The sequence below is a fragment of the Pipistrellus hanaki genome (genome assembly GCF_964339955.1).
Source record: "Pipistrellus hanaki genome assembly, chromosome: 2".
Taxonomy (NCBI): domain Eukaryota; kingdom Metazoa; phylum Chordata; class Mammalia; order Chiroptera; family Vespertilionidae; genus Pipistrellus; species Pipistrellus hanaki.
In genome coordinates this window covers 134,010,044-134,034,952 of record NC_140504.1, presented here as the reverse complement: position 1 = coordinate 134,034,952, position 24,909 = coordinate 134,010,044, and the positions used below count along the sequence as shown (strand labels likewise).

General features: G+C 35.8%; 1 protein-coding gene across 7 annotated transcripts in view; it reads right to left on the bottom strand.

Moving 5' to 3' along the window:
• EVI5 (ecotropic viral integration site 5) overlaps nt 1-24,909 on the bottom strand; it is a gene marked incomplete at its 5' end in the record, with an annotated part of 180,047 nt that overhangs the window by 19,954 nt on the left and 135,184 nt on the right. For all 7 annotated transcript variants that reach the window (XM_084873411.1, XM_084873412.1, XM_084873413.1 and 4 more), the window contains one exon: nt 11,164-11,259. In XM_084873411.1, coding sequence (XP_084729537.1) covers nt 11,164-11,259 — 96 coding nt within the window. The remainder of the gene's footprint in view (nt 1-11,163; nt 11,260-24,909) is intronic.

Genomic DNA, 24,909 nt, shown 5'->3' with positions numbered 1-24,909 from the left:
ATGTCCGACTGATGGCTTAGGCCCGCTCCACACAGTCGGACATCCTTAGTGCTGCAGTGGAGATGGGAGAGGCTCCTGCAACAGTCTCTGCACTCGCCAGCTCACTGCTTTTGGCTGAGCGCTGCTCCCCCTGTGGGAGTGCACTGACCACCAGGGGGCAGCTTCTGTGTTGAGTGCGCATCATAGCAACCAGTCATTATGCCTGTTTGGTCAATTTGCATATTAGCCTTTTATTATATAGGATAAAATGTCCAAAAGAGGGACATCTCTAGAGAAATAAATTAGATTATTGGTTGCCTAGGGCTGGTGAAGGGGCCTCGGGGGGAAATGAAGAATTACTACTAATGGAAGTAGGATTAATTTTTAGAGTGATAAAAATGTGAATATAGTAAAAACCACTGAATTTTACACTTTGAATGGGTGAACTTTATATGTCAATAAAGATATGTATGTTTATATATAATTATTTTGTTGGTATGTTTCCAGTGGAGATATTACCAGATTGAAAATAAATAATATCCTATTTAAGAAATGTATAGCCCTGGCCAGTTTGGATCAGTGGATAGAGTGTTGGCCTGCAGACTAAGGGGTCCCAGGTTCGATTCTGGTCAAGGGCATGTACCTTGGCTGTGGGCACATCCCTAGTGGGGGAGGTTTCTCTCTCATCAATGTTTCTAACTCTCCCTCTCTCTTCCTCTTTGTAAAAAATCAATAAAATATATTTTTTTAAAAAGAAATGTATAAGATTTGATTAAATTTTAAACAATTTATCAACAATGTTAATTTTCAGCATTTAGCTTTCTCTTCAGCAGAAAAAGAAATGGTGGCTACTGTCTACAGCTTCATTTTAAATAGGCAGAAAATATTTGTAATAAAAGTTTTAATTTTTAGATTGAAGTATTAAGTATAAGAAGATAAATGTATTTGTAGTATTCACTTTTTTCTAAAACTAACTCCTGATGAAAAAATAATTTTATAAATACATAATACTCCTATATAAACTGTACAAGTGTCACATTTTGTTACTGAACACAAAATAAGCTTTCAACGAGACAAAGTCAGTAGCCCTCTCTTCCTCCTTCTGAGTGCTCACAGGCTGCTGATGTAAGATTGGGCACTTGCAAACAACATGACATAATGAATGCTATCTTATCATATCACAGGTTCCTCAAACTGACCACAACTACTTAAATCAGACAGGCAGCAAAAGAGCACTAAGTCTCTGACACATATTATTGACATGACATTTCAGCTGTCCAGCTTGTGGGGAGTAAAAATCTGATTATCTCACGTCCAACTGCATCTGTGAGATATAGTCCATGAAAAACACATGATTTACTGCACTGAAGACTTCCAACAACAATGGAAACGTTTCAGTATTTGTAAATCTGAGATAGCTAGTTGTTCATCTTTTATCAAATCTCCTTAATTGACAGTAAATTGGGAGAGCACATTTTCAAATGTTCCTAGTTTGAACAAAATGTTATTGTTTCTTTTTAACAACCTAGCATTTAAAAATGAAATTGCTTGATGAAAAAAATAAATAAATAAATAAGGTTTTTAAATGATTGACTATGTTTCAAAATCCTGGCATAGTTGAAGAAATTGAACTCATATTGAAAAATATATAGCACTTGCCAAAACCGGTTTGGCTCAACGGATAGAGCGTCGGCTTGGGGACTGAAAGGTCCTGGGTTCGATTCCGGTCAAGGGCATGTACCTTGGTTGCAGGCATATCCCCAGTATGGGGTATGCAAGAGGCAGCTGATCGATGACTCTCTCTCATCGATGTTTCTAACTCTCTATGTCTCTCCCTTCCTCTCTGTACAAAATCAATAAAATATATTTATTAAAAAAAAAAAAATATATATATATATATATATATATATATATATATATATATATAGCACTAAAAAACTGTTAAGTATTGGGTAGCTTGGTTAATAACAGCAAAAGAATATCTAAATTAGACTGAAAGGATTTAAACAGGCTCTGAGATGTATAATTTAGAACCAGGCTTTAAAAGGAATATAATTCAAAATATAATCAAGGAAGAATGTACTTGATGAATTTGCTCTTGTTTAAGAAAGCTTTACCCTCAGCCATCAGATCAATCTCTACAAATGCTCTTTTCACACTAAAATCCATCTGATCAGGAAAAGTCTCTTTCTGCTTTCAGAGATGCTCCTCTCTACTGATTTCCCTCCTACTTGTTATAGCTGCTCCTTCTCCGTATCCTTTGTGAGCATTTAACCTGCCTCCAAAACTTTGCATATGATGGCCTCTCTCCAAAGACCTTCTGCTCTCCTCTCCTCGGTGGTCTTCTTCACACACCATGAGACTTTAAAGGCCATGGTGCCATGTGATTCTACCAACAGCGATGCCCATGCTGCCTCTCACTAACAGTCTGAATTCTGAGTACTAATTTTCTACATCTACCATAGGACTGGGATGGATGTATAGTGTTTGGAATGCAGAAAATAAGGCCTAAGGATGCCTGGGAGCTAAAAGATGTTCAAATGTTCACAGACTGAATGAATACATGAAGGAAATTGGCATCCCAAGGTCACAGTTTTTCAGTGGCAGAACTAGGCCTAGAACCCAGGTCTCCTGACTCTAAGTTCCACTGTTGTAAAGATGATAGTTTCTTGACCGCCTGTAGTAAGATGGAGAACAAACACAACATCCAGAAACAAAACTAAACTGATTAAAACACACATACACACAAAAGCAACAAATGAAAATCCAGAACAGCTATTAAGAACCTAGTAAGTTACAAGCATATCTATCCCTCCTCCCACTTTTCCATTTTATGGATGTGTTTAAAAGTTCATACTGGCATGATAATGAAAGGAGAAAGTTAAGAATTAGATGCGGAGGAAGGATAATTAGCTTTTGAATAAATAAGTTTTAAATATGAGTATTCAAGTCTTGAAACCTGAATATGTAAGTTCACTGGATTTAAAAATTATAGCTTATTAGGGTTGCCCATATCAGGTTGAATGAGATCTTCAAGTACATCCTATTAGTAAGATCTCAGAATATGCTATTGGGTAAATCTATTCATAGGAATGCTGGGGGGGAAAAAAGTCTTTGCCACCCTTACTAAATTAATTCTGCTTAAGAAGGTAATTATAAAACCATAAAAACTTTTGCTATAAGCTTTATAGTTAGCTCCATTTCCATTTCAAATGCTTATCATCATCTGCATTTCTCATAATCCAAGTGGTATTTGACACCCAGTTTCCCTTGAAGTAGTTTCTTATGACTATTGTTTCCAAGCTAATTGTCACAGAGAAACTGTTGGGACCATTTATTAAGCAATTTATAGACCAGTGCTAATAAGCAATGTTTCACTACCGTACTATTGAATATTTAGCTATACTCATTTAATGTAATATACTATTAAAAATTTGCCACCAAATGCTAGAAATGTTCAGAGACTAATGAAGGTATAGAAAAAAAGATATTGGTGTTAGCTTGAAAAAGTTTCCACTGGTCAAATTCAGGATAATCTGAACACCAAGAGAACAGAATGAATCTGAGAGTTCACAGTACTGAGGACTTTTGAAAGACTAAGAAATACAAGGCTGAATAAGACACCATCTTTGCCATCAAGAAATTCACAGGGTAGATTGTTCCTAAGCATCAAGGAGAGTATAAGAATCATTAATTAAGATTAATGAAATTAAGTGCTATGTTATCTGAAATACTAAGTGCTCACTATCAGTACCACTATACTATATAATCTTTATCAAATTAACTTTACACTTTTCCCCATTAGATTGTAAGTTCCTTGACAGTAAGACTAGGAAGTACAATGTACTTTCAATAGTGTCTGGCACAACATCAGAAAAAAATTATCTGACACAGCTTAATATCCAAGTCTGACTTTACAATTCTAATTGGTTCTGTTCCTTGGCCAGTGTGATATTATCTCTTAAGGATATATATATATAAGTGTGTGTGTGTGTGTGTGTGTGTGTGTATGTGTGTGTGAGTGTATATATATATATATATATATATGTATATGTATATATATATGTGTGTGTGTGTGTGTGAGAGTGTATATATATATATATGTATACGTATGTATATATATGTGTGTGTGAGTGTATATATATGTATATGTATGTGTATATATATGTGTGTGTATGTGTGTGAGAGTATATATATATATATGTATGTGTATATATATATGTGTGTGTGTGAGAGTGTATATATATATATATGTATATGTATGTGTATATGTGTGTGTATGTGTGTGAGAGTGTATATATATATGTATATGTATGTGTATATATATGTGTGTGTATATGTGTGAGTGTATATATATATGTATATGTATGTATATGTGTGTGTGTGTGTGTGTGTGTGTGTGTGTGTGTGTGTGTATAAAATTGATTTTTTACAGAGAGGAAGGGAGGGAGAGGGAGAGAGGATATATTTTATTGATTAGAGAGTGAAAGGGAGAGGGATTAAAGGAGTGGGAGAGAAGTGGAAGGGGATGGGGGAGGGGAGTGGGATGGGGGAGGGAGAGTAAGAGATCAGTTGCTTCCTGCACTCTCCCTGACCAGGGATCAAACCCACAACTTTCTGATTATTAGATGACACTCCAAACCAACTGAGCCACTGGTCAGGGCCAGGTTGACTATTTTTGTCTAGTTTTTTTTGTTTCTGGAAATGTTTAATTTGGCTAAAAAAATGTCACATGCCTCTATTTTCAGAAAATCATTTAATATCTAAAAGCTAAGATTTTAGTAGCAGCCACTGAAAATGGAAGCAGAATTTGAGGGAACAAGTCAGACCAATTCCCCAGCCTCAAATGGAAAAGAATTCCAGAACCTGACGCTGAAAGAGAAGTAAAGAACACAAAGTGAGAGTAGATTTCTAGTTACTAAACATTGGGTTCTTATCTGACAGAATTAATTAATTTTAATTCAATTAAACACTTATGGGCCTCCCACCATACCTGACATGTGAAGTTAGACTGGCAGATGATTGAAGGGAGGCGTGATATAGTAGATCGGAAGCCAGAATGCCTGGGCAATAGTTCGCCTCTGCCACTAACTAGCTGAGTAATTCTGGGTAAGTCCCTTAACTTTTGGGCCCTCAGTTTCCTCATTTATCAAGTGAAAAACTAGATAAACTTTAAGATCAGGTCTGGCTTGAAAATATATGATGAATCTGAAATCTCAGCTTTAAGTCTTTTATATAGTGATATTATTCCAGACAAAATATTGGACATTGTACAATAATTATCTTGACTTCAAATAAAATAACTGCTTATCTAAGATAAAATGGAATATTCAAGAGGAAGAGAAGTAATAATACTCATTTAAATATGTCATTAAAAATGAATTTTATATCCATAAATGGAGGTTACAAAATTTAAAAACAGTGCTGAACATTTAGTCCAAAGGTCTTTAAGCAATTTTTGTAGTTATACAAATAAATCCTCTCATTATCTACATGGAACCTTTTTGGATAGCAAAGAAAACACATTTTGCTTGTACTGAGGCCTGTGAGCTCTGCATGGCACTTTACATTTCTCTAACTAGAGAAAGAATAAATTTAAGGGAATAATTTCTTTAATTAAGAATCTGTCTGCCACACAGACAAGACTGGTTTGGCTCAGTGGATAGAGAGTCGGCCTTTGGACTGAAGGGTCCCGGGTACGATTCCGGTCAAGGGCATGTGCCTTGGTTGCGGGCACATCCCCAGTAGGGGGTGTGCAGGAGGCAGCTGATCGATGATTCTCTCTCATCGATGTTTCTAACTCTCTATCCCTATCTCTTCCTCTCTATAAAAAATCAATAAAATATTTTTTTTTTAAAGAATCTGCCACACAGAAAAACTGAGCATTTTTTTTCTGTACAAAACATATATGAAAACTTATAACTTCATATATTGAAAATTTTCTCAAATAATTCTAAGACTAAAATTCAATTATCAGCAGCATCAATCAGTACAATTAGAAGACATTTTAAAATATTTTAAAATTCTTTTTTATTGATTTTGTTGCTTTTAGGTAGAGGGAGAGAAACATCACTTTATTGTTCTACTTATTTATGTATTCATTTTTTAAATAAAGTACAAGACATATCCATTAACAAATCCAAATTTATCTTTTAGTTTCTTTATAAGAAGCCAAAAGTAGGTAAATTTACTTTTAATATTTAATAATTTTTATCTCACTTAACTTAGTAAAACTATGAACTTTTGAGTAACCAAACTATTTTGGGAAACTATGACTGGCAGCAAAGCCACGAAGGATACCACCGGACCTGAAACTTAGCTTGCATGGATGAGCAGGCCCCAGAGGCAGGCAAATGCCCCCAGAGGCCTCTCGACCTGGCCTGAGCCCTCTTGCAATCTGGGACCCCTTGGGGAATGGCAGAAAGCCGGTTTCACCAGATCCCTGTAGGCCAGGCCAAGGGACCCCACCTGTGCATGAATGCATTCACTGGACCTCTAGTAATGCATGCCCTGGACTTCTAGTAAAATATATATATATATTTAACTCTTTGCACTCCGCTGTCCCCTCTCAGGGGACATCGGAATTCTAGCATATCACTCCGCGTCCCCTCTCAGGGGACATCGGAATTCTAGCTATCACTCGGATGTCCCCTCTCAGGGGACATTGCAGTTTATTAGTGATTACCTGGAATTGAGTTATTTCAACGCAACTTTTTGAGACATGCATGTTTCCCTGAAGTTTTATCTTGAAATGGCACAAGAAATTAAATCAAAATATCGTAAAATTACTAAGATACATACAAGAAATGTCAGCGGGTTTTGTGTCGGACGAGAACGTGAGATGCGTGCTCACGACGGTCCGAGCACTTCGCGACGCCACTTGAAAAGAGCGATAAGGGGAGTTTGTAGAAGAAAGGTCGGTTTTCGAACATAGCGCGCACTGTATAGTGAGATATATAATTACAAATAAACAAGTCTACATCTGGAGGAAAAGATTTTCAAAGCTGAGCTCATTTTGGTTTGAAGCTTCGAGCAGTGCACATAGATCTAACGAGTGAGAAAATCAGAAAAGTGATTCTTTTCTTAGTGAATAAATTGTTTGGTGAAAGCTATTTTGGTAAATATCATCTTGTCAGTTAGTAATAACAATTAAAAACTTATACTGTACAAAATTATAAACAATAAAATATTGTGGGTTTTTTTTTGCAGATATACATTCCTTGATGTCACCCAATTCATATAAGTCCAATATCATTATAATATGTTACTTGGTTCCAAAATTATACTAAATAATACGAGGGTCTGTAAATGCACGTTTCCGCCACAAAGTAGCGTCGAGAGTAGCTGGTAGCCAATGTCCAGAATGGTTCGGAGTGCAAAGGGATATATATATATATATATATATATATATATATATATATATATATATATATATTATTATTATTATTATTATTATTATTATTATTATCATAGATTGTGTTTCAATCTTCTTTAACTTCAGTTCAAAACCCAGTGCCTAGTATATAGTGGAGGCTATGATGACAGATGGGTAGGAAGGTAGGACATGGAAGATGGGATAATATGGAAAGCACTTGAATTGGGATCCAGCTTCTTTTCTATGTATGCCACGAAGGCAGGATACAGGGATAGCGGAGGATTTAACCACAGCTCTTGCCAGGTCTTGGGTAGCACAGGTTTCCATGGTGAATTCTGTGGATAACTTAGCAGGATAATAGAGGCTCCAAATTAAAAAATTTCTATGAAAAGTAGGTAAAATTAGGAACAAAATTAGTTAGGTGGTAAGAGTAGGAATAGCAGGGGTTGGGAGTCAATGAAAACAATGGGATGAATCATAGGAAACTGCAGTAAGTGAAGATAAAGCTCCATTTGAAGTGCTAAACAGAGAGAGAGAGAGAGAGAGAGAGAGAGAGAGAGAGGGAGAGAGAGAGATTCTTCAGGCTAAGTCAACTGTGGAACTCATTCACTGGCTAGGACAACTGCAGAATTCACTTACTGGGTTTATGCAAATTCACGTGTCAAGAGAGTGAATAACATAGTAAAATATTGTCATTAATTGCTGTTCCTAAATTTTTAAATATTAATGATGTTTTCTAATCTAATGTCTCCATAATCAGCACAGAAAAGAATGGGCCAAACTGAATTCAATCCTGGCCCAACCATTCACTACTTGTACAATCCTGGGCCAGTTACTTAATCATTGTGAGTTTGTTTCTATATCCATTCAACTGAGAATACCACCAACATGTGGGAGTATTAATGCTTGGCCCATAGAGGGTACTCAATAGATAGTAACTATTAATGTTATTTTACAGATCAACAATAAAATCAACCATTCATAAAAAATGACCTGCTTAATCCTCTTTACTATTTCATACAGCTGATTACATTCTAAGTGGTCACAGTTGTTATAACATTACAACAATGCTCTATCTGCAAGTTTTGTCTCAACATTTCCTTTAAAATTTAGAGAAGTACAAAAATCAGTGAACAAAGTGACTATTAAAAGTCAACCTGCTCATACCATTAATATTTGAAAGTTAATTATTTTTTTTGTTGAAAGCCAAAGATTTTGGCAAATTCTAGCAAATAGGCAAAAGTTAAGTTGGAATTAGACTAATTTTGGTGACCTTTTTTCCCCACTGTGAAGTGCTGTATTACAAGAATGGGGTGATAACTTTGTAAGTTATATATTGTACACCTGAAACAAATATATTATATGCCAACTGTAATTGAAAAGTAAATAAGTAAAATGAAAAATCACTAGAATAAAAAAGTTATGTAACTTAAGAAATTGGTCTAAAAATAGTAATTTTCATTAAGTCTACTACAACCATTATCTTGGTGTAACTGTACCATTTTTCATTTATCTTTTCTTTAGTTATAAAACTTTAAAACAGGTAAGTGTATTAAATTCTGCTCAAAAAACATAATGAAAAGGAATCTCCAATTGAAGACCTATAATGGTTCCATATTATTTAGTAAATTTAATCTCTTCTAGCTTTGAAGATTCACCATAAACTGGTTCCTAGTCAATCTACCCTTATTTCCCACAACGTAGTCACACTAATTCTATTTGTTGTTGTTAATCCTCACCTGAGGATATTTTTTTCCATTGTTTTAGAGAGAGTAGAAGGGGGGGGGGGGGAGGGAGGGAGGGAAGGAGGGAGAGGGAGAGAGAGAGAGAGAGAGAGAGAGAGAGAGAGAGAGAGAGACAGAGAGAGAGAGAGAGAGAGAGAGAGAGAAGCATCAATGTGAGAGAGACTAATCGACTAATCGATTGGTTGCCTCTTGCACTGGGCTCTGGGGGCCGGGGATTGAGCCTGCAACTGACTTATGTGGCCTTGACCGGAATCAAACCCAGGGCCCTTTGGTCCTAGAGCCCACGTTCTATCCAACCAGCTAGGGCAGTGACATTAACTCTTAATTGAATCTGGCCTTCTCTAAACTCCCAACCTCTGTGTTCTGAGCTCATCCTCCTCCCAAGTTACTGTGGCGCCCAGCTCTACTGTACTCATTCTCCTCTCTACCATGCTTTCTGACTGGGACCTGTTTAAACCCAGGACTCTGGCCTACTCTGAATCCCTTATTAACATTTCATCATAAACGGTTCTACCTTTTATTTGCACAATCTAGCTCTTTCTATTAACAGTAGAAAAGTCTACTGTGGATTATTTTCTTTGCATGCTTGTATAATATAAAAGACTGCTTTCACAGGCCACACATGAAAAACCGATGGTAAAACTAAACCTCCTCTGAACTATTTTCTATTAATCCTGGTGAGGAGAGTATCATTATTTTCAGTCAAGATACATGACAGGAAAATTTAATATTTGCAGACTGATTTTTAGGATAGTCTTAGAAATAAAATCAATCCACATACAATTTTCTTAATTCAGAAACATGAAAACTTATCACTAGAAATCAAAATTATAAATGGGAGAGTGATCTACTTTAGTCGTTAATTTCCTTAAGGAAACCTTTGAACACAAGGAATAATGCTTCCGTTTACAAAAGAATAAGGATTTCTAGACCATGCTTATTTGTAACTTGTTTTTTAATTCTCGGCTAGTGGATCAGAAGAGATAATAAAAAATGGACACAAATTAAATAAAAATTATGCAAAATCCTAAATCCCTCATATGTTATTATGGCTAAAAATCAACATTCACAGGAATGATGCCCAAAATTTTAGGACAAATTAAATTAAATCATATCAAACTTTAAAAATTTTTGTCAATGTTTTGTTTCTTCATTCAGAATTTACTTAGATTGTCTACCTCCAGGAGTTATTACTCAAAACACTCAGACTTTAACTGAAGAGTGTAACACCAGGAAAGAGTAATGTCTAAATTTTTTCCATTGAGGTTTAAATGAACTTACTGATTTCCCCCCCGTAACAAAGAGGCTTATGTTACCAATTAAATTCTCATCACTATGAATAAACATTATTGTACAAATAATTCAAGATCAGATGAGAAACATGCTTTTCCATTAATGTCTGAAAGATATTTATCATTAGAGAATAGTAAGAGGACAACAAAATTGATCTAGAGCCACAGTAACAAAAAGCATTTCTCTATCAAAACACATTTGTTTAAGTAATTTAAATTACTTAATATAGTACACTAGGCAAAACTATCTGAATTTCATGAGTTAAATCTCACAGATTCAAGATAGTGCCAGTTTAAAAGTATTCAGATACTAAGAAATCTGTTAACTGAAATTAGGCAAGTATCCTTTTTTGCAATCTCAGTAATACCACCATGCAGGAAAAAAGAAGAGAAGAGTAAAATGACTTCCCTCTATCCACAACGGTAAATATCACAAATCTATTGATATATGTAAAAAATTTTAGTTTAATTGCAGTCACTTTGACACTTGAGACAAACTACCAAGGGTTTTTAGATCACAATAAAAAATAAAATATTTTTATGCAAATATTGACTATTTTAGATCATGATTAAACAGGCTTAAGAAAAATAAATCTTCAATATTCGAACAAAAAAAAATCTTGTTAAAAGAAGACAATCTTCTAAAATAGAATTATAACCAAGAATTTACAGAAAACACTTATCATGAAAGAGTCCGACATAACCAGTAATAAAGTGTTGTTTCAATACAGAGGAAGAAAGAAATATGTGAAGACCAAAATTTATCACTTACCTCATGATTCAGCTCTGCTATCTGATCTTTCAGTTCCCTAATATACTGGTTAGAATCAGACTTGTTAAGCTGTCCTTGAAGCTTTCCTTCTTCTTTCTGTTTTGGGAAAACATCAAAGGAAAAACAAAGTAATTTTCACAGCATGTACTCAGATACTTGAAATTATAGGACAGCATAATAACATACTCTTTAATTGGCTAAATTCTGTACAAATTTGTCCTCAAACTATCTATGAAAAACAACTCATAGTATTCTTTACTAAGTATTTCTAAATAATGCTTAGTGGAACTGTTTACAATAAATACAATTTACAAAATGTACCTTTGAGAGACTCTTACAAATCAATAGTTAATTGGGTCTGGTAATATTAAAAATTATCCTAGAATTTCAAAGCCATTTATCTAGTTATTTTGAGTGCTAATGATTTTCCCTCCATGAGATTCAGTGCTTAGCTGAGAAGGGAGTAAGCCTCCTTCAGCTACACTGGGAATTTGCTTTTACTGAGGCAACAGGGAAGGGGAGGAAAAAAGGTTCTTCAAGCCACTCTTAAAAGGGAAGACAGCTCTCTCTTCTGTTCAGTTAGCTCAGGAATGTGTGCTGGGAGTCCTAGAAATTGTTGCTATAGCCCATCCCCTTATCGCTCTTTGGCAACCCGCATTAAAAACCTTTTATTGGATACTAGCGGCTCGGTGCACGAAATTCGTGTACATTAAAAGGGAATTGATTAGAGGAAATAATTTAATATTGCTATTTGTCCTTTCTCTATAATAGAAGTGTCAGAGTTGCCCTTTCTCTACAATAGAAGTGTCAGAGATCAAAGAAAATTAGTAAAATGTATATGAAAATCTCCCTCCCTTCAGAGTCTGAGGCACATTGTGGGACCCAGAGTCAAGTCCCCGCCCACCACCTGTACACGCTTCGAGGACCCACCCCCATCAAACCCCTCTGGGCGGGGGGCAAAGCCTCAGGTCCCCCAGCCAGCACTGGGGCGGCGGGTGGGGGTAGGGGGGGGGCGCCTGAGGTCCTCTGTCAAGCCCCACCGGGCGGGTGCTGTGGCCTGAGGTTCCCCCGGCCTGGCACCAGGTGGGGGGTGCAGCCTGAGGTCCCCCGCCCAGCCAGCACCATGTAGCCTCAGGTCCCTGCTCTTTGGTTATGATGTTACGGCATCCTGGCTAATTTGCATATTCCTCTATTATATAGATAGATGGCCTGCTGAAGCAGTTTGATTTAACTAATATGTGTATAGCTGTAAAACACAACTATAATTTCTACAGGCTCTAAAACTTTTCTTATATATTTAAACACATGAATATCACATATAAATAACCTAAGCACAGATCTAATTTAACAATACTATATCCCAAATATTACATATGCTAGGCTTCTTAAATATGCCTATGAATTTTAGCCATAAGCCTTAAGGAAAAAACACACATACTTTGAAACTTTAGTTCAAGTATTAGTTTGTCGGCCAGAGAAGGGTAGAAACAACCGAAGAGCCGAGAAACCAAGCAGAGTCTATTTAAATTATCTCAGAAGCCTTTCCAACCTGTTTTTTCTTTTCTTTTTTAAAAGATTTTTATTGATTTTCAGAAAGATAAGGGGAGAGAGGAAGAGAGAAAACAAGGAGCAGCACAACTCCTACCAGGGATTCAGCATGCTACCCAGGCATACACCCTGAACAGGAATTGAACCAGCAACCTTTCGGTGCATGGAGGATGTCCATCCAAATGAGCCACAATAGCTTGGGCAACCTGTTTTTTCATTTAATGAACCAATAAAGTCCCTTTATTATTTGAACCAGTATGTGTATGGGTTCCTACCACTTGCAATCATTATAACTAAAATATCTTGAGGATTTATCATGCCTTCTCCATGGAAGTTCCCCAAAGGAATTTAGCCCTAACTCCTAAAAGCATCCTTGTATGTAGTGATTTAACTCCCCTCCCAAATCCAATCCGATTCATGACTATCTTATCCTAACATTTTCCTTGGCTATATATAGACTTACTCCACCTTAGTCCTGTGAACCCCAAAGTGGGAAAGAATGATGTCAAGTAGAAGGGAATACATAGTGAGTGAGTGAAGTGAGAAGAAAGAATGTAGAAAATAGAGAAAAATAACATATGGAGGGAAACTATTCATTGATGTAAAATAAAAAAAAACAACTTTATTTTTATAAAATGTATTTTCCAAGCATTATATGTAGCATGAGAAATGGCGGCAGCAACTGAGTAAGGAGATACACTTCCAAAGGTGACTAAGTTGGTGAGAATTACGCACTTGGATATCTGTGTTCAGCTATCCTTCTTGATGATTTTTAACTTTAGTATCACATATTAATTCCCTTGAAATGTTAGATTAAATAGAAAGTGTAACCCACTTCTAGAAAGAAATCCTTCGGTACGAAATGGAAAGGATAGATACTTGTGGTTTGAGGTCAGACTTGGAGAAAGGTACCTTTTTTTTTTTTTTTTTTACAGAGACGAAAAGAGAGGGATAGAGAGTTAGAAACATCATGAGAGAGAATCATTAATCAGCTGCCTCTTGCACCCCCCCCCCCACTAGAGATGTGCTCGCAACCAAGGTACATGCCCTTGATCGGAATTGAACCTGGGACCTTTCAGTCCGCAGGCTGACGCTCTATCCACTGAGCCCAACCAGTTTCGGCTGAGAAAGGTACCTTTAAATTTGGTCCTCAATGAAGGCAAAGTTCTTGAGGACTTTGGACATCCCTTAGCAGTAATATCATGTGGGATACAATAAAAATTTCAGGGCAAATAAAATGACAAAGCTTAAGGTAAGCTCTAATGTTGTAAGAAAGAAGTTCAAGAATGCAGAAATACCTCTCAAGTTTAAAGAATGGAAAATGACCAGTAACAATAATTAATATCAATTCTTTCCTGGAAAAAAAAAAGTTTGTTAAGATAGAAACCATTAAATTTGTTTTTACAGAAAGTGATCAAGTGATGCCAAAGAGCTATTTCCTCCAAAGGTAGTCTTAGTAGGATTTAGCTAAACTTTTTTATATAGCACCTTGATTTCTTTGGAAAAAAGGTAGTATTTAATAAAAAATGAGGCAATTTAAGAAATTTTACAATAAAAATGGGAATGTTTTTAACTTAAAAAAGACTCCTGAAAGGTACTTGTGGAAATCAAATGAAGCTCTCTTAGATTTAATAACTAAAAAACCCAGATGGTCCTTGAATTTTCATTAATTGTAGGAAAAAGGAAGAATTTCAAAGAGAAAAACTATATGTTTGATTAATTCATATTGTATATAATTGTTCTTTTTAGGTTTAAATGTAACTTTATAAAGCTTACTATTGGGTTTCTTCTGCAAAACTTTTACATACAACACGTCAGACTATGACGTTCCTTAAAACCAGTTTCTCTGGATACACACACACACACACACACACACACACACACACCATAAACAACAATTTGTAAGGCACACTGACTAAACAGGAAAGAGGGAGGGTGACCCGAGGACAAACACACTTGTCACACATCAGTTTGATAGACACACCAGTTGGAAAGCTCTGCCTGGGATATTCTGATTCAACAATCTGCTTAAAGGGAATATAGATGCTACTTCAAAAACAGAAGTAGAAGTGAGAGATATTCTAAATGCTATTCAATAAATTAAAATGTATAAATAACCTTTTATCTAAAAGCCTGGGGATTTGTCTTCTACAAATGGGCTCTCATTTAAATACATTAATTCTAAGTCATTTAAGAATCCTCTTTATAAAAAACTGAAAAACTATACATTTACAATACCCCCCCAAAAAAATCTAAGTAAATATTATATTTTAAGAAGTAGGTATCAATTTAATTTCACTTGTGAGACAGTTCATTCAATAACCTAATATTTAAGCTTTTTTGAAAGTATTTTTAAGCTTTCTATTTTCAAGCAATGTCCGCATGGTTCTTTCTGATAAGCAGGTGGGAAAATGTCAACTACACTAATAAATTTGCCAGGACCCTACATTTTCTTGAGGTTTTTTTTTTTTTTCTAGCTTGTAACAACACAGATTGCCAGTTAACCAGTTTCCTAAGCAAAACTAATTAAGTAAGTAATAAACTTAAAGAGCTCAAACACATCAATAATTTTTGGTATTCTGTAATTTGAATAAACAGACTTTAAATATATAACCTTTTGGCACACAATAAAAGAAACTTTGTATTAAGAGGGCATAAAGTAACATTTGAAAAAGGTTTAAATGTACATTTCATTCTTGGATCTATCTTTGAATATTTTAGCAATTACCAGTATCTATGACAATCTAATTCATATAGAGTCCTTAAACCATAGAACTTTGCACATATGCTTCTTATTGATCAGAAGGTCATCCATAACTCTAGTTAATGATATGCATATTTAAGTGACTAGGGGTAAAGTATAACAAGTTTACTCTGAAATGCATCCAAAAATAAGGTAACTAGAATGGTGGATAGGTGAGTTTCTGATAAAGAATAAATAAAATATATCAAAATATTAATTTTAGAATGAAGGCAGGTAAGTTTATGGTGTTCATAGTACAATTCTTTCAACTTCTGTACATTTGAAAAATTTTCATGTAAAATAGTGGGAGGAAGAAGCCATCAATAAAAATAATTAATTGTCTGCTAAAGAGAGCCCTTGGTCCACACTGTACCTCATTAATATATGTAAAGAGATAGTTATCTCCCAAAGGTTAGTGACTCTTCATTTAAAATTTACCTTTTGCTCTAGGAATAGATACTACTTTCTTCACATTTACTGGAAATTTAAGAAACTAAAAAGCAACATGATTAAATCACATAAATTAGAATCTTATTAAAATAGAACATAATTTTAGAGAGAGCTGAGTTATAATTTCATCTCCAGAATATTTTGTAGTAGATTTTGTGGTTGTTACCTCAAGATCCCTTCTCTCTCCCTCATTATGTAATGGTATTAAGATTAGAAATATCCCCAGCCTTAACCCCATTTGTAAGCCCTCATTAGTAGGGTTTAAACCAAGCAGGGTAATATTGATTCATGGGTTGCACAAATAGTTTGGTTTTCAAAATCTTTAGCTGGAAACTTATTCTGGACATTATGATATGTGGGTATAAAGCTCACTTGTTAGCCACTTTAACCCAATAAGGGGAAAAACCTCCTGAGGAGTAAAATGATAAGGGTAGAGTCATGCGTATCATGGTTCAATGCAACAAGTTGGAGCCCACATCAAACTTCCTGAAGCACATCCAACTTTTGAATTTTTCAGGTACATGAGCCAATAAATCCCTTTTATTATTAATAGTCACAATAAATTCAGAATTGGGTTTTCTGCTAACTGCAAAAGATAGTATTTTAAAATAATACTGTGTTTCCCCGAAAATAAGACATCCTCCGAAAATAAGACCTAGCGCATGGAAAGATAAGACATCCCCTGAAAATAAGACCTAGCGCAACTTGGGAGAAAAAATTAATATAAGACACTGTCTTATTTTCGGGGAAACAGGGTATATGGCTAAGTAAATGAATACAAAAATAGAAGTAACATAATCTAAAATGCCTAAAGCAGTAGTTCCCACGGTTGACTATGGAGAAAAATCACTTGGGGAGTCTTGTAAACATACAGATTAAAAGAACCCATTCTGACCTGAATTCTAAATATCTGGGATTGGGGCTTGAAATCAGTACACTTTGAAAGCCACACTATAGTGATTATGATGTAGCCAGTGTGTAGACCTAAACTTGAAATGCCCTCGTTTGAAGCACATTTGAAAATTAACTATCAACTATGTTTTTTAACACAAACTAAAAATTCTACTTATGTGCCAATTATAAATTACTTTTAATCTTATTTCCTAAGGATCTCAAACATTTATGACTTTACACTCATTATAAAAATTACTTAGTATAACTTTACATATAAAAAAGAGAAATATTTCTTTCAACTACTACCATAATGGTAAATGTGGTAAATGACAAAGACTCATACCTTATTTACAAATAGTCTCTACATTTCCAGAAAGAATATATATTTTTTTTAAAAAAAATAGAGGAAAACTGTCAAGGGTTCTTAAATTAATTTCTTTTCAATTCTGCTATCAGTTTCACTTCACATTATATCTATGCTACTTTCAGATGGTCAGTTCCCTGTCTACAGAGGTTGGTTCAATTTTGAACTCAAATCCCTCTCTTGGTTAACCTACCTCTCAAACAGAAATATTATTTTAAAATCTAGTAATATATGATGAGGAACTAAATAAAATGATTAGGATCTGAGAAAATTCCACACACATGACCCCTTTTATTGAAAACAAAAATAACATTTCTAAAGAATGAAGAGAAACCAAATATTTGGAGACCAGCAAAATGATTCTATAAAAACTTAAGAATATTAATTTCTATGAGGAGCTATGGTAATAAATAAGGGAAATATGAAGCCCAATTCTCTAAACTTTGTATTATGTAACAGGGGGAATAATAACAATAATAAAAAAAAAGCAATGTTCTTTAATATAACATATAAACGTGTGAAGAGGAATATTTTACTTGAGTAGTGGTTCCGTATTCCACTACCTGCCCTGTGAGGCAATGACTTTAGCACATACACTCATCTGCTTTTCCTCTGCAACCATAGGAGCAGTAATCAGAAAAAGAATGAGGTAGAAAGGGAATGAGCCCAGGAGGTGCCACATGTTCTGTTACAGTTGTTTAAAAAAAAAAAAAATACTATAGTCAATTGGGGGAAAAAGTGACTATGTATTTGTGCAGTGTGCAAAAATGGTCATAGTAGAAAGTGGACATTTTATTCAGAGATCTCTTCAACTACATCTCTTATACTCCAACACTTACGGTACTTAGAAAGTTGAAACGTGGTGATTTCTCAAGCTAGCTAGAAGATTGAAGAGCAACATGTTTTTACATGATATATTGCACCAAAACTGAAATGAATACATTGGTAAGTTGCTTTAAACAACTGTTTGGGAGGAAAGTGGGGTTTAGTAGTGTATGTTCTTAAAAAAATATTGTGGAGTGGAGTGAAGAGAAGGGGCAGGGGCCAGGTTTGTTTAAACACAAATTTAGTCAGCTCATTTTAAAAGAGATTGTAATAGGAATGCCTAGAAACCCATTCTTGTTTATTTGTTTCTTTATCTATGTTTTTAATGCTGGCAATAACTTATCCTATCTTGCCACAGGAAGGACACTTCCTTAGACAGGAAGATAGCAGATTTTACAAGCCATTGGTTTTTTAATACTCTCTACTAACAGATAATTTGCTTAGAAGTTTTTGGATTTTTAAGATAATTTAAAGTTGATAACTGTATAAGGTAACTTAAACAGTTAATATTATATATTATTTACACCTTATAAATTTTTTTCTCTAGTCTTTCAGTTTTCAATTTTTCAGAAGATCTAAAATAATAGTACAGTACCTATATGCCCTCCAATTATATTCACCAATTACTATTTTGCCACATGTCTTCATTTTGTCCATTTGTGTATATCTTCTGAACCATTTGAATGTAAATTGCAGATAAGACATTTCACTACTATGTTTCAGTATGCATCTCCTAAGATGAGGAAATGTCTTCCATAACCAAATGCCATTATAAGACCTAAATTAATTCTAATTCCATAGTATATTCATTGAACATGTAGTCCTATTCAGATTTCCCTAAAATTTCCCAAAATGTTTATTACTGTCCAGAATAGAACCAAGGTTCATAGTTACATTTGATTATTATATCTTTAGCCTCTTTTAACCTATAATAGTCCCTCTGTCTTTTTTTATGACATTGTTAATATTTTTGAAGAATCCAAGTCTAAGAACTGTGTATTATATACGTTAAAAAGAAAAATATACCATTCCAACAAAACTCCAAGTAAAACACTACTTTTATTCCCTTTTTCAAATCAAGTAGGCAGTGAGGTAAAACTAATATATATTTAATGGGTGGTTGGATCAAGGGAATAAGTGTAGACCAAGACATTATTGCCTCTTATTAAGAGACTAACCCATAGGTTTAACTATGAAGTCCAAAGAACTCTCTTCATGTTTGACATCAGTTTAAAAACCTGTCATTTGTCTCTTCACAAAATTATTCTAAAAAGTAGGCAGATGACTTTAAGTTCCAGGAAAAGTATAAGGTTAGTCACAAAAAAATCACTAAAAGAGGATTTTTAAAAGAAAGCATCTACTCCGGCCATTTTTCCCCCAGTGGTTAGAGCCTGTGGACTGAAGGGACTTGGGTTCAATTCCCAATCAAGACTCATACTTGGCCCTAACTGGTTTGGCTCAGTGGATAGATCGTCGGCCTGCAGACCCAAGGGACCCAGGTTCGATTCCGGTCAAGGGCATGTACCTTGGTTGCTGGCACATCCCCAGTGGGGGGTGTGCAGGAGGCAGCTGGTCAATGTTTCTCGCTCATCGATGTGTCTAACTCTCTATCCCTCTCCCTTCCTCTCTGTAAAAAAATCAATAAAATATATTTAAAAAAAAAAAAAAAAAGACACATACCTGCATTGCAAGTTCAATCCCTGGGCCCAGGCCCGCCCCCAGGCCCAGGTGCATACAGGAGGCAACCAATTGATGTGTCTCTCTCTCTTACCCCCTCCCTCCCTTCCACTCTCTAAAAATCAATGTAAAAAAGTTTCCTCGGGTGAGGATTAAAAAAAAAAAAATAAAGAAACCATCAAAGAGCTACTCAGTACGCTTCATCTTGTTCACTCACTGTGCTCACAGCAAGAAAACTCTATAGCTAAAGAAAACGTGATTCATCTTCTGGATAGTGTAAATGTCATATTTTATTTTCTTCATATTCTATGGCACAGGGGTTATCATCTCAGTGAAAGACTCATCTCCATTTCTGTCTCTTGGCTGTTTTTAACACTACCAGCTAAGCTATCAAAGAGTGAACTGTTTGTTTTTTGTTGTATGCGTGTATGTGTTTTTGAGACCACAAAGTTAAAATCCAAATACGTGCTCTTGTGTCGTGTGAAGCAGCTTTTGCCTCACTTTTCCCGGTGAAGAAAGGATAGGGGTGATATATGCCATTTACTAATGATAAGCACTGTCCCGCTGTGGTGAGTTAAGACCTGACAAGACCTCTGGGGAGTGCTGCCTTGGGATACCAAGACTTTTGAAGAATTAGTTCCAAAAAGCCTTTCTAGATAAACATCATTTCCTCTTTTTGTTATTTCACTACCCATTGCTGTTATTTCCCGAGATCCTCTTCTCCCAGCTTGATGGTCATTACGGTCTAGAAACCTACTGCTCCCATACTGTGGATTCTTATTACCACTTGTTTTCCTCTCAGCAAGGCTTTCTCTCGATTGATAAATAATAATCCTCTTTTTGGATTCATCTGTGCACTGTCCTCAGAGATGGCTTGACGTAAGCTTAAACAGACTAGAGCCGTGGTCGGCAAACTGCAGCTTGTGAGCCACATGCGGCTTTTCGGCCCCTTGAGTTTGGCTCTTCCACAAAATACCACGTACCCTAAATTAAGTTAATAACAATGTACCTATCTATATAGTTTAAGTTTAAAAACTTTGGCTCTCAAATTTCAACTGCTGTACTGTTGATATTTGGCTCTGTTGATTAATGGACTAGAGGATTTAGCAGCTTCAGGAGATGGCTAACTTACCAAGGACCACATGGCCAGCTAGAAAAAAGCCAGGCGCAGAAGTCAGCTTTCACTCCTAGTCCCACATTTGTGAGACAAATCATAGTAGAGTATGTGCTGGAATTGTTTTTTTAAAAATGGTGTTGCTTATTTTATGCTCTTCGTGTATCTTTTTCTATTTAAATTAATTAATATTCACTATCCATCTTTTCAAATAGCATACACAGTTTTTTAAAGAAAGGATCATGAGCCCTGGCTGGTTTGGCTCAAAGATTACAACATTAGACTGCACACCTAAGGGTCACAGGTTCGATTCCCCATCAAGGGAAGGAACCTGGGTTGTAGGTTTGACTTCTGGCCCTGGTTGGGGCATGTACGGAAGGCAACCGTTCCATGTGTCTCCCTCGAATGGATGTTTCTCTCTCTCCCCACTTCCTCCTATTCTTTCTAAAAAAGCAATGAAAAAAATTTATACTTGGGTGAGGATTAACAACAACAATTACAAAAGATCATGCCCAGCTGGTGTTGCTTAGTGGTTGAGCATAGAGCTATGAACCAGGTCACGGTTTGATTCCCAGTCAGGGTACATGTCCTGGGTGCAGGCTTGATCCCTGGTGCAGGAGGCAGCTGATCAATGATTCTCTCTCATCATTGATGTTTCTAGCTCTCCCTCTCCCTTCCTCTCTGAAATAAAAAAAAAAAAAAAATATATATATATATATATATATATTTTTTTTTAAAATCATAAGAACAGTATCCCAGCAGTCTTTTCAATGCCAACCTATTTATTTATTTATTTACTTATTTATTTATTATTTTTTTAATCCTCACTTGAGGATATTTTCCATTGATTTTTTTAAGAGAGAGCAAGAGGAGGGAGAGGAGGGAGCAGGGTGAGAGAATGAGAGAGCGGTGGGGTGGGGACATTGATGTGAGACCCATCATGTGGTTGCCTCCTGCAAATGCTCAACTGGGCCAGGGATTGAGCATACAACTGAGGTATGTGCCCTCGGCTGGCGCTCTAACCACTGAGTCAAACCGGCCAGGGAGCCAACTTGTTTCTTCAACTTATTTGACTAACTTCTTGTTTGACTATAATATGTTTGGGTCACCCAAAGTCAGATTTATGTAGACCAGCACTAAGAGAACTTTCTGTGATAATGGAAATGTTCTCCATCTGCACTGTCTCATAGGGTAGTTAGAAGCTGTAGCTACCATATAACATGAGTTTACTGAGCTACTGTAACTGAGGAACTGATTCAAGTTTTGTTTAATTTAAATCAGCTAGCGGCTACTGTATTGCAGAGTGCAGCATAGCCACTGTTTCATTGGTCTCAGGCCCTGAATATGCTATGAGAAATCTGGAGGACAGGTCTATATCTTGCCATAAAAACTGTGTAGGTAATTTGCTCTGAGAGTTTATGGAGCATTCTGTGTCAAATTCCTAGATCACAGGGTGGATGTTCTTTTAACTTAATATTTGAATTTTCCTTAATTGCAGGTACCTTCCTTTTGTTGACTTAAAGAATTTTTTTTTAGGGACAGGGAGAGAAAAACATCAATCAGTTGCCTCCTGCATGCATCCCAACTGGGGATCAAATCCACAACCTGGGCATGTTCCCTGAACAGAAATGGGACCAGCACTCTTTCAGTGCACAGGATGGTGCTCAACCAACCAGCCAGGGCTCCTTTTGTTTATATTTTTGAATACTTTCTTTCCATTTGTTGTGGGATACCAATTTTCCTTAGTGTAAAATAATCTGTCATCTGTACCTATTAGCTAATACTTGTTTTACATTTTTTTAAAAATATATATATTTTATTGATTTTTTTACAGAGAGGAAGGGAGAGGGATAAAGAGCTAGAAATGTCGATGAGAGAGAAACATCGACCAGCTGTCTCTTGCACACCCCCCACCCGGGATGTGCCCGCAACCAATGTACATGCCCTTGACCGGAATCGAACCTGGGACCTTTCAGTCCGCAGACCAACGCTCTAACACTGAGCCAAACCGGTTTCGGCATTGTTTTACATTCTTAATCTCTGCAGTCAGTTATCCCAAGTTTTCTTTCCATGCCTTTAATACACTTTTTAGCATTTCCTATTGAATAAACTAGTCTTTTGTGGTTTCAGCAATAATGCACTAAACTTCAATTTGTTTCCTTAATAGTATAATCTTCTCTTACCTCATTACATTTTTTATCATCTTATCTTTTAATATCTTAATTTTAATGAATTCATGTTTAGTTGTTTAATAGCATGAAGCAATTAATTCCTCTCATCTTTGAATTACCTTTCTTTTTGTTTGGGATCTCTTTAAGTGGTATTTCTTCTCTTTCTCTGTTTTATAATAATACTATAAGCCTCATTATTACACCATTTCTTCTTATCATGCTCATGGCTAGGTGATTGTCCAGGTATTCCAAGTGCTTTAACAAATGGGTTATTCATTAACGCTATTTCCACCATATTTTAAATCTATTTCTTTGCCTTCCAAGCTCAAGTTTGTTCTTACTTTTCTATAACCCGAGGGATAGCACATTGAAAGGAAGAACCTGACTGAACAAGGACTCCACATGTTCTTCTGCGATTTTGTTAAATATCTTGTATAACCTAATTGGAGGGAAACACGTCAAAACCTTGATTTTAGAATTCAAATCATTTCCCAAATTCACTGTGCTGTCCCAGGGACTTCACTTTAGTTAAAATTTCTAATCTCTTTCACTGGGTTGCTCCTTCCAGAAGTTTTTACAACTCTCAGTCAGGAAATTACATTCTCGTTTTCCTTCTTTACACATTTGGGATATACATAAATCCTTGAGAGATTGTGCTGACTCCACTATACCATTTGATGAGTGGGAGAGGTGAGGAGAGGAGAGGAGAGACCAGTTGAAGTTATTATAGAAGCCAAGCCCTGGTAGGTCTCTCTGCTGTAGAATGGTCTATTTCTTTCCTTAACCGTTACTGTAAAAGTTTATTGCATTAGGTTATGTGTTTTTCCCCTCTCAGGCTGCTTTTAGTGGGAAAGTATTTGCCTTAAGCAAAAAACTACAACTATTTTTAACTATTTTGATAGATGGCTGGGATAGAAAATCCTGGGATCAGTTTCAATCTATCTCTGGAGCGGCATTTGTTTAAATACATGAATCTTTACATATAAAATACTTAGAATCTGCTGCTCTATGACACAGAACATCAGACTCTCTTACACATGACTGCTTTCTGCCCCTTAAATTTCATTCAGCAATTATTTTTCTTGAGCCCCTATTATATGCCACGGCACAAGGTGTCATACAGCAGTAAATAAGAAAAACAAGGTTCTCATGTCTTATATGTGTGGGTATGAGTTAATTTTTTAAGAGAACATAATTTCAGGCACTGGTAAGAGATATATTAGCATAAAAAACATGATGAAATAGAGTAACAGTGTGAGGGGACTGCTTTACAAAGGTGGTCAAAAAATATCTCTATGTTGGTAACTTTTAAATTGAGATATAAATGATGAGAAAGAACTAGTACTGGGAAGATCAGCAAGAATAGTATTCCAAATGTAAGAAAAAGCAAGAACAGAAGCCTCAATGTAGGAACGAATGATATCCGTTCAAGAAACAAAAAGACAGTTGGTGTTGCTAAAGCATAGCTTAAAGGGGTGTGTTTTACAATGCAGTCAGAGGAGCAGGCAGGAGCCGGACAGCTCAGGGCCTCTAGAGTCAGAGGAGTGTGGCACTTTTGCTAGGTTGACCAAGTTTTCTTTGTTGCTATTTTCTCTAATTATCTGAAACTCCTCATTCTTATTTCCATTTTAGCAATATTTACTTTAATAATTACTCAAATGTATGTACATTTAAAAATATTAAATGGTAATCATGTAAATTCATAAAGTATAGAAAATAAGTTCCTGCCCTGGCTGGGAAGCTAAGCTGGTTGGAGCATCATCCCACACACAAAAAGGTTGTGGGTTCGATCCCCGGTCGGGGCAGGGGGCATGTATGGGAGCCAAGCGATCACTTTCTCTCTCACATCATGTTTCTCTCTTGTTTTATTAAACAAACCACAAAAAAAATCATAAACTTTGGATGAAGACTTAAAAAAAAAAGTAAACTCCTGATCCTTTTGCACCAAACCCTTTCCCAC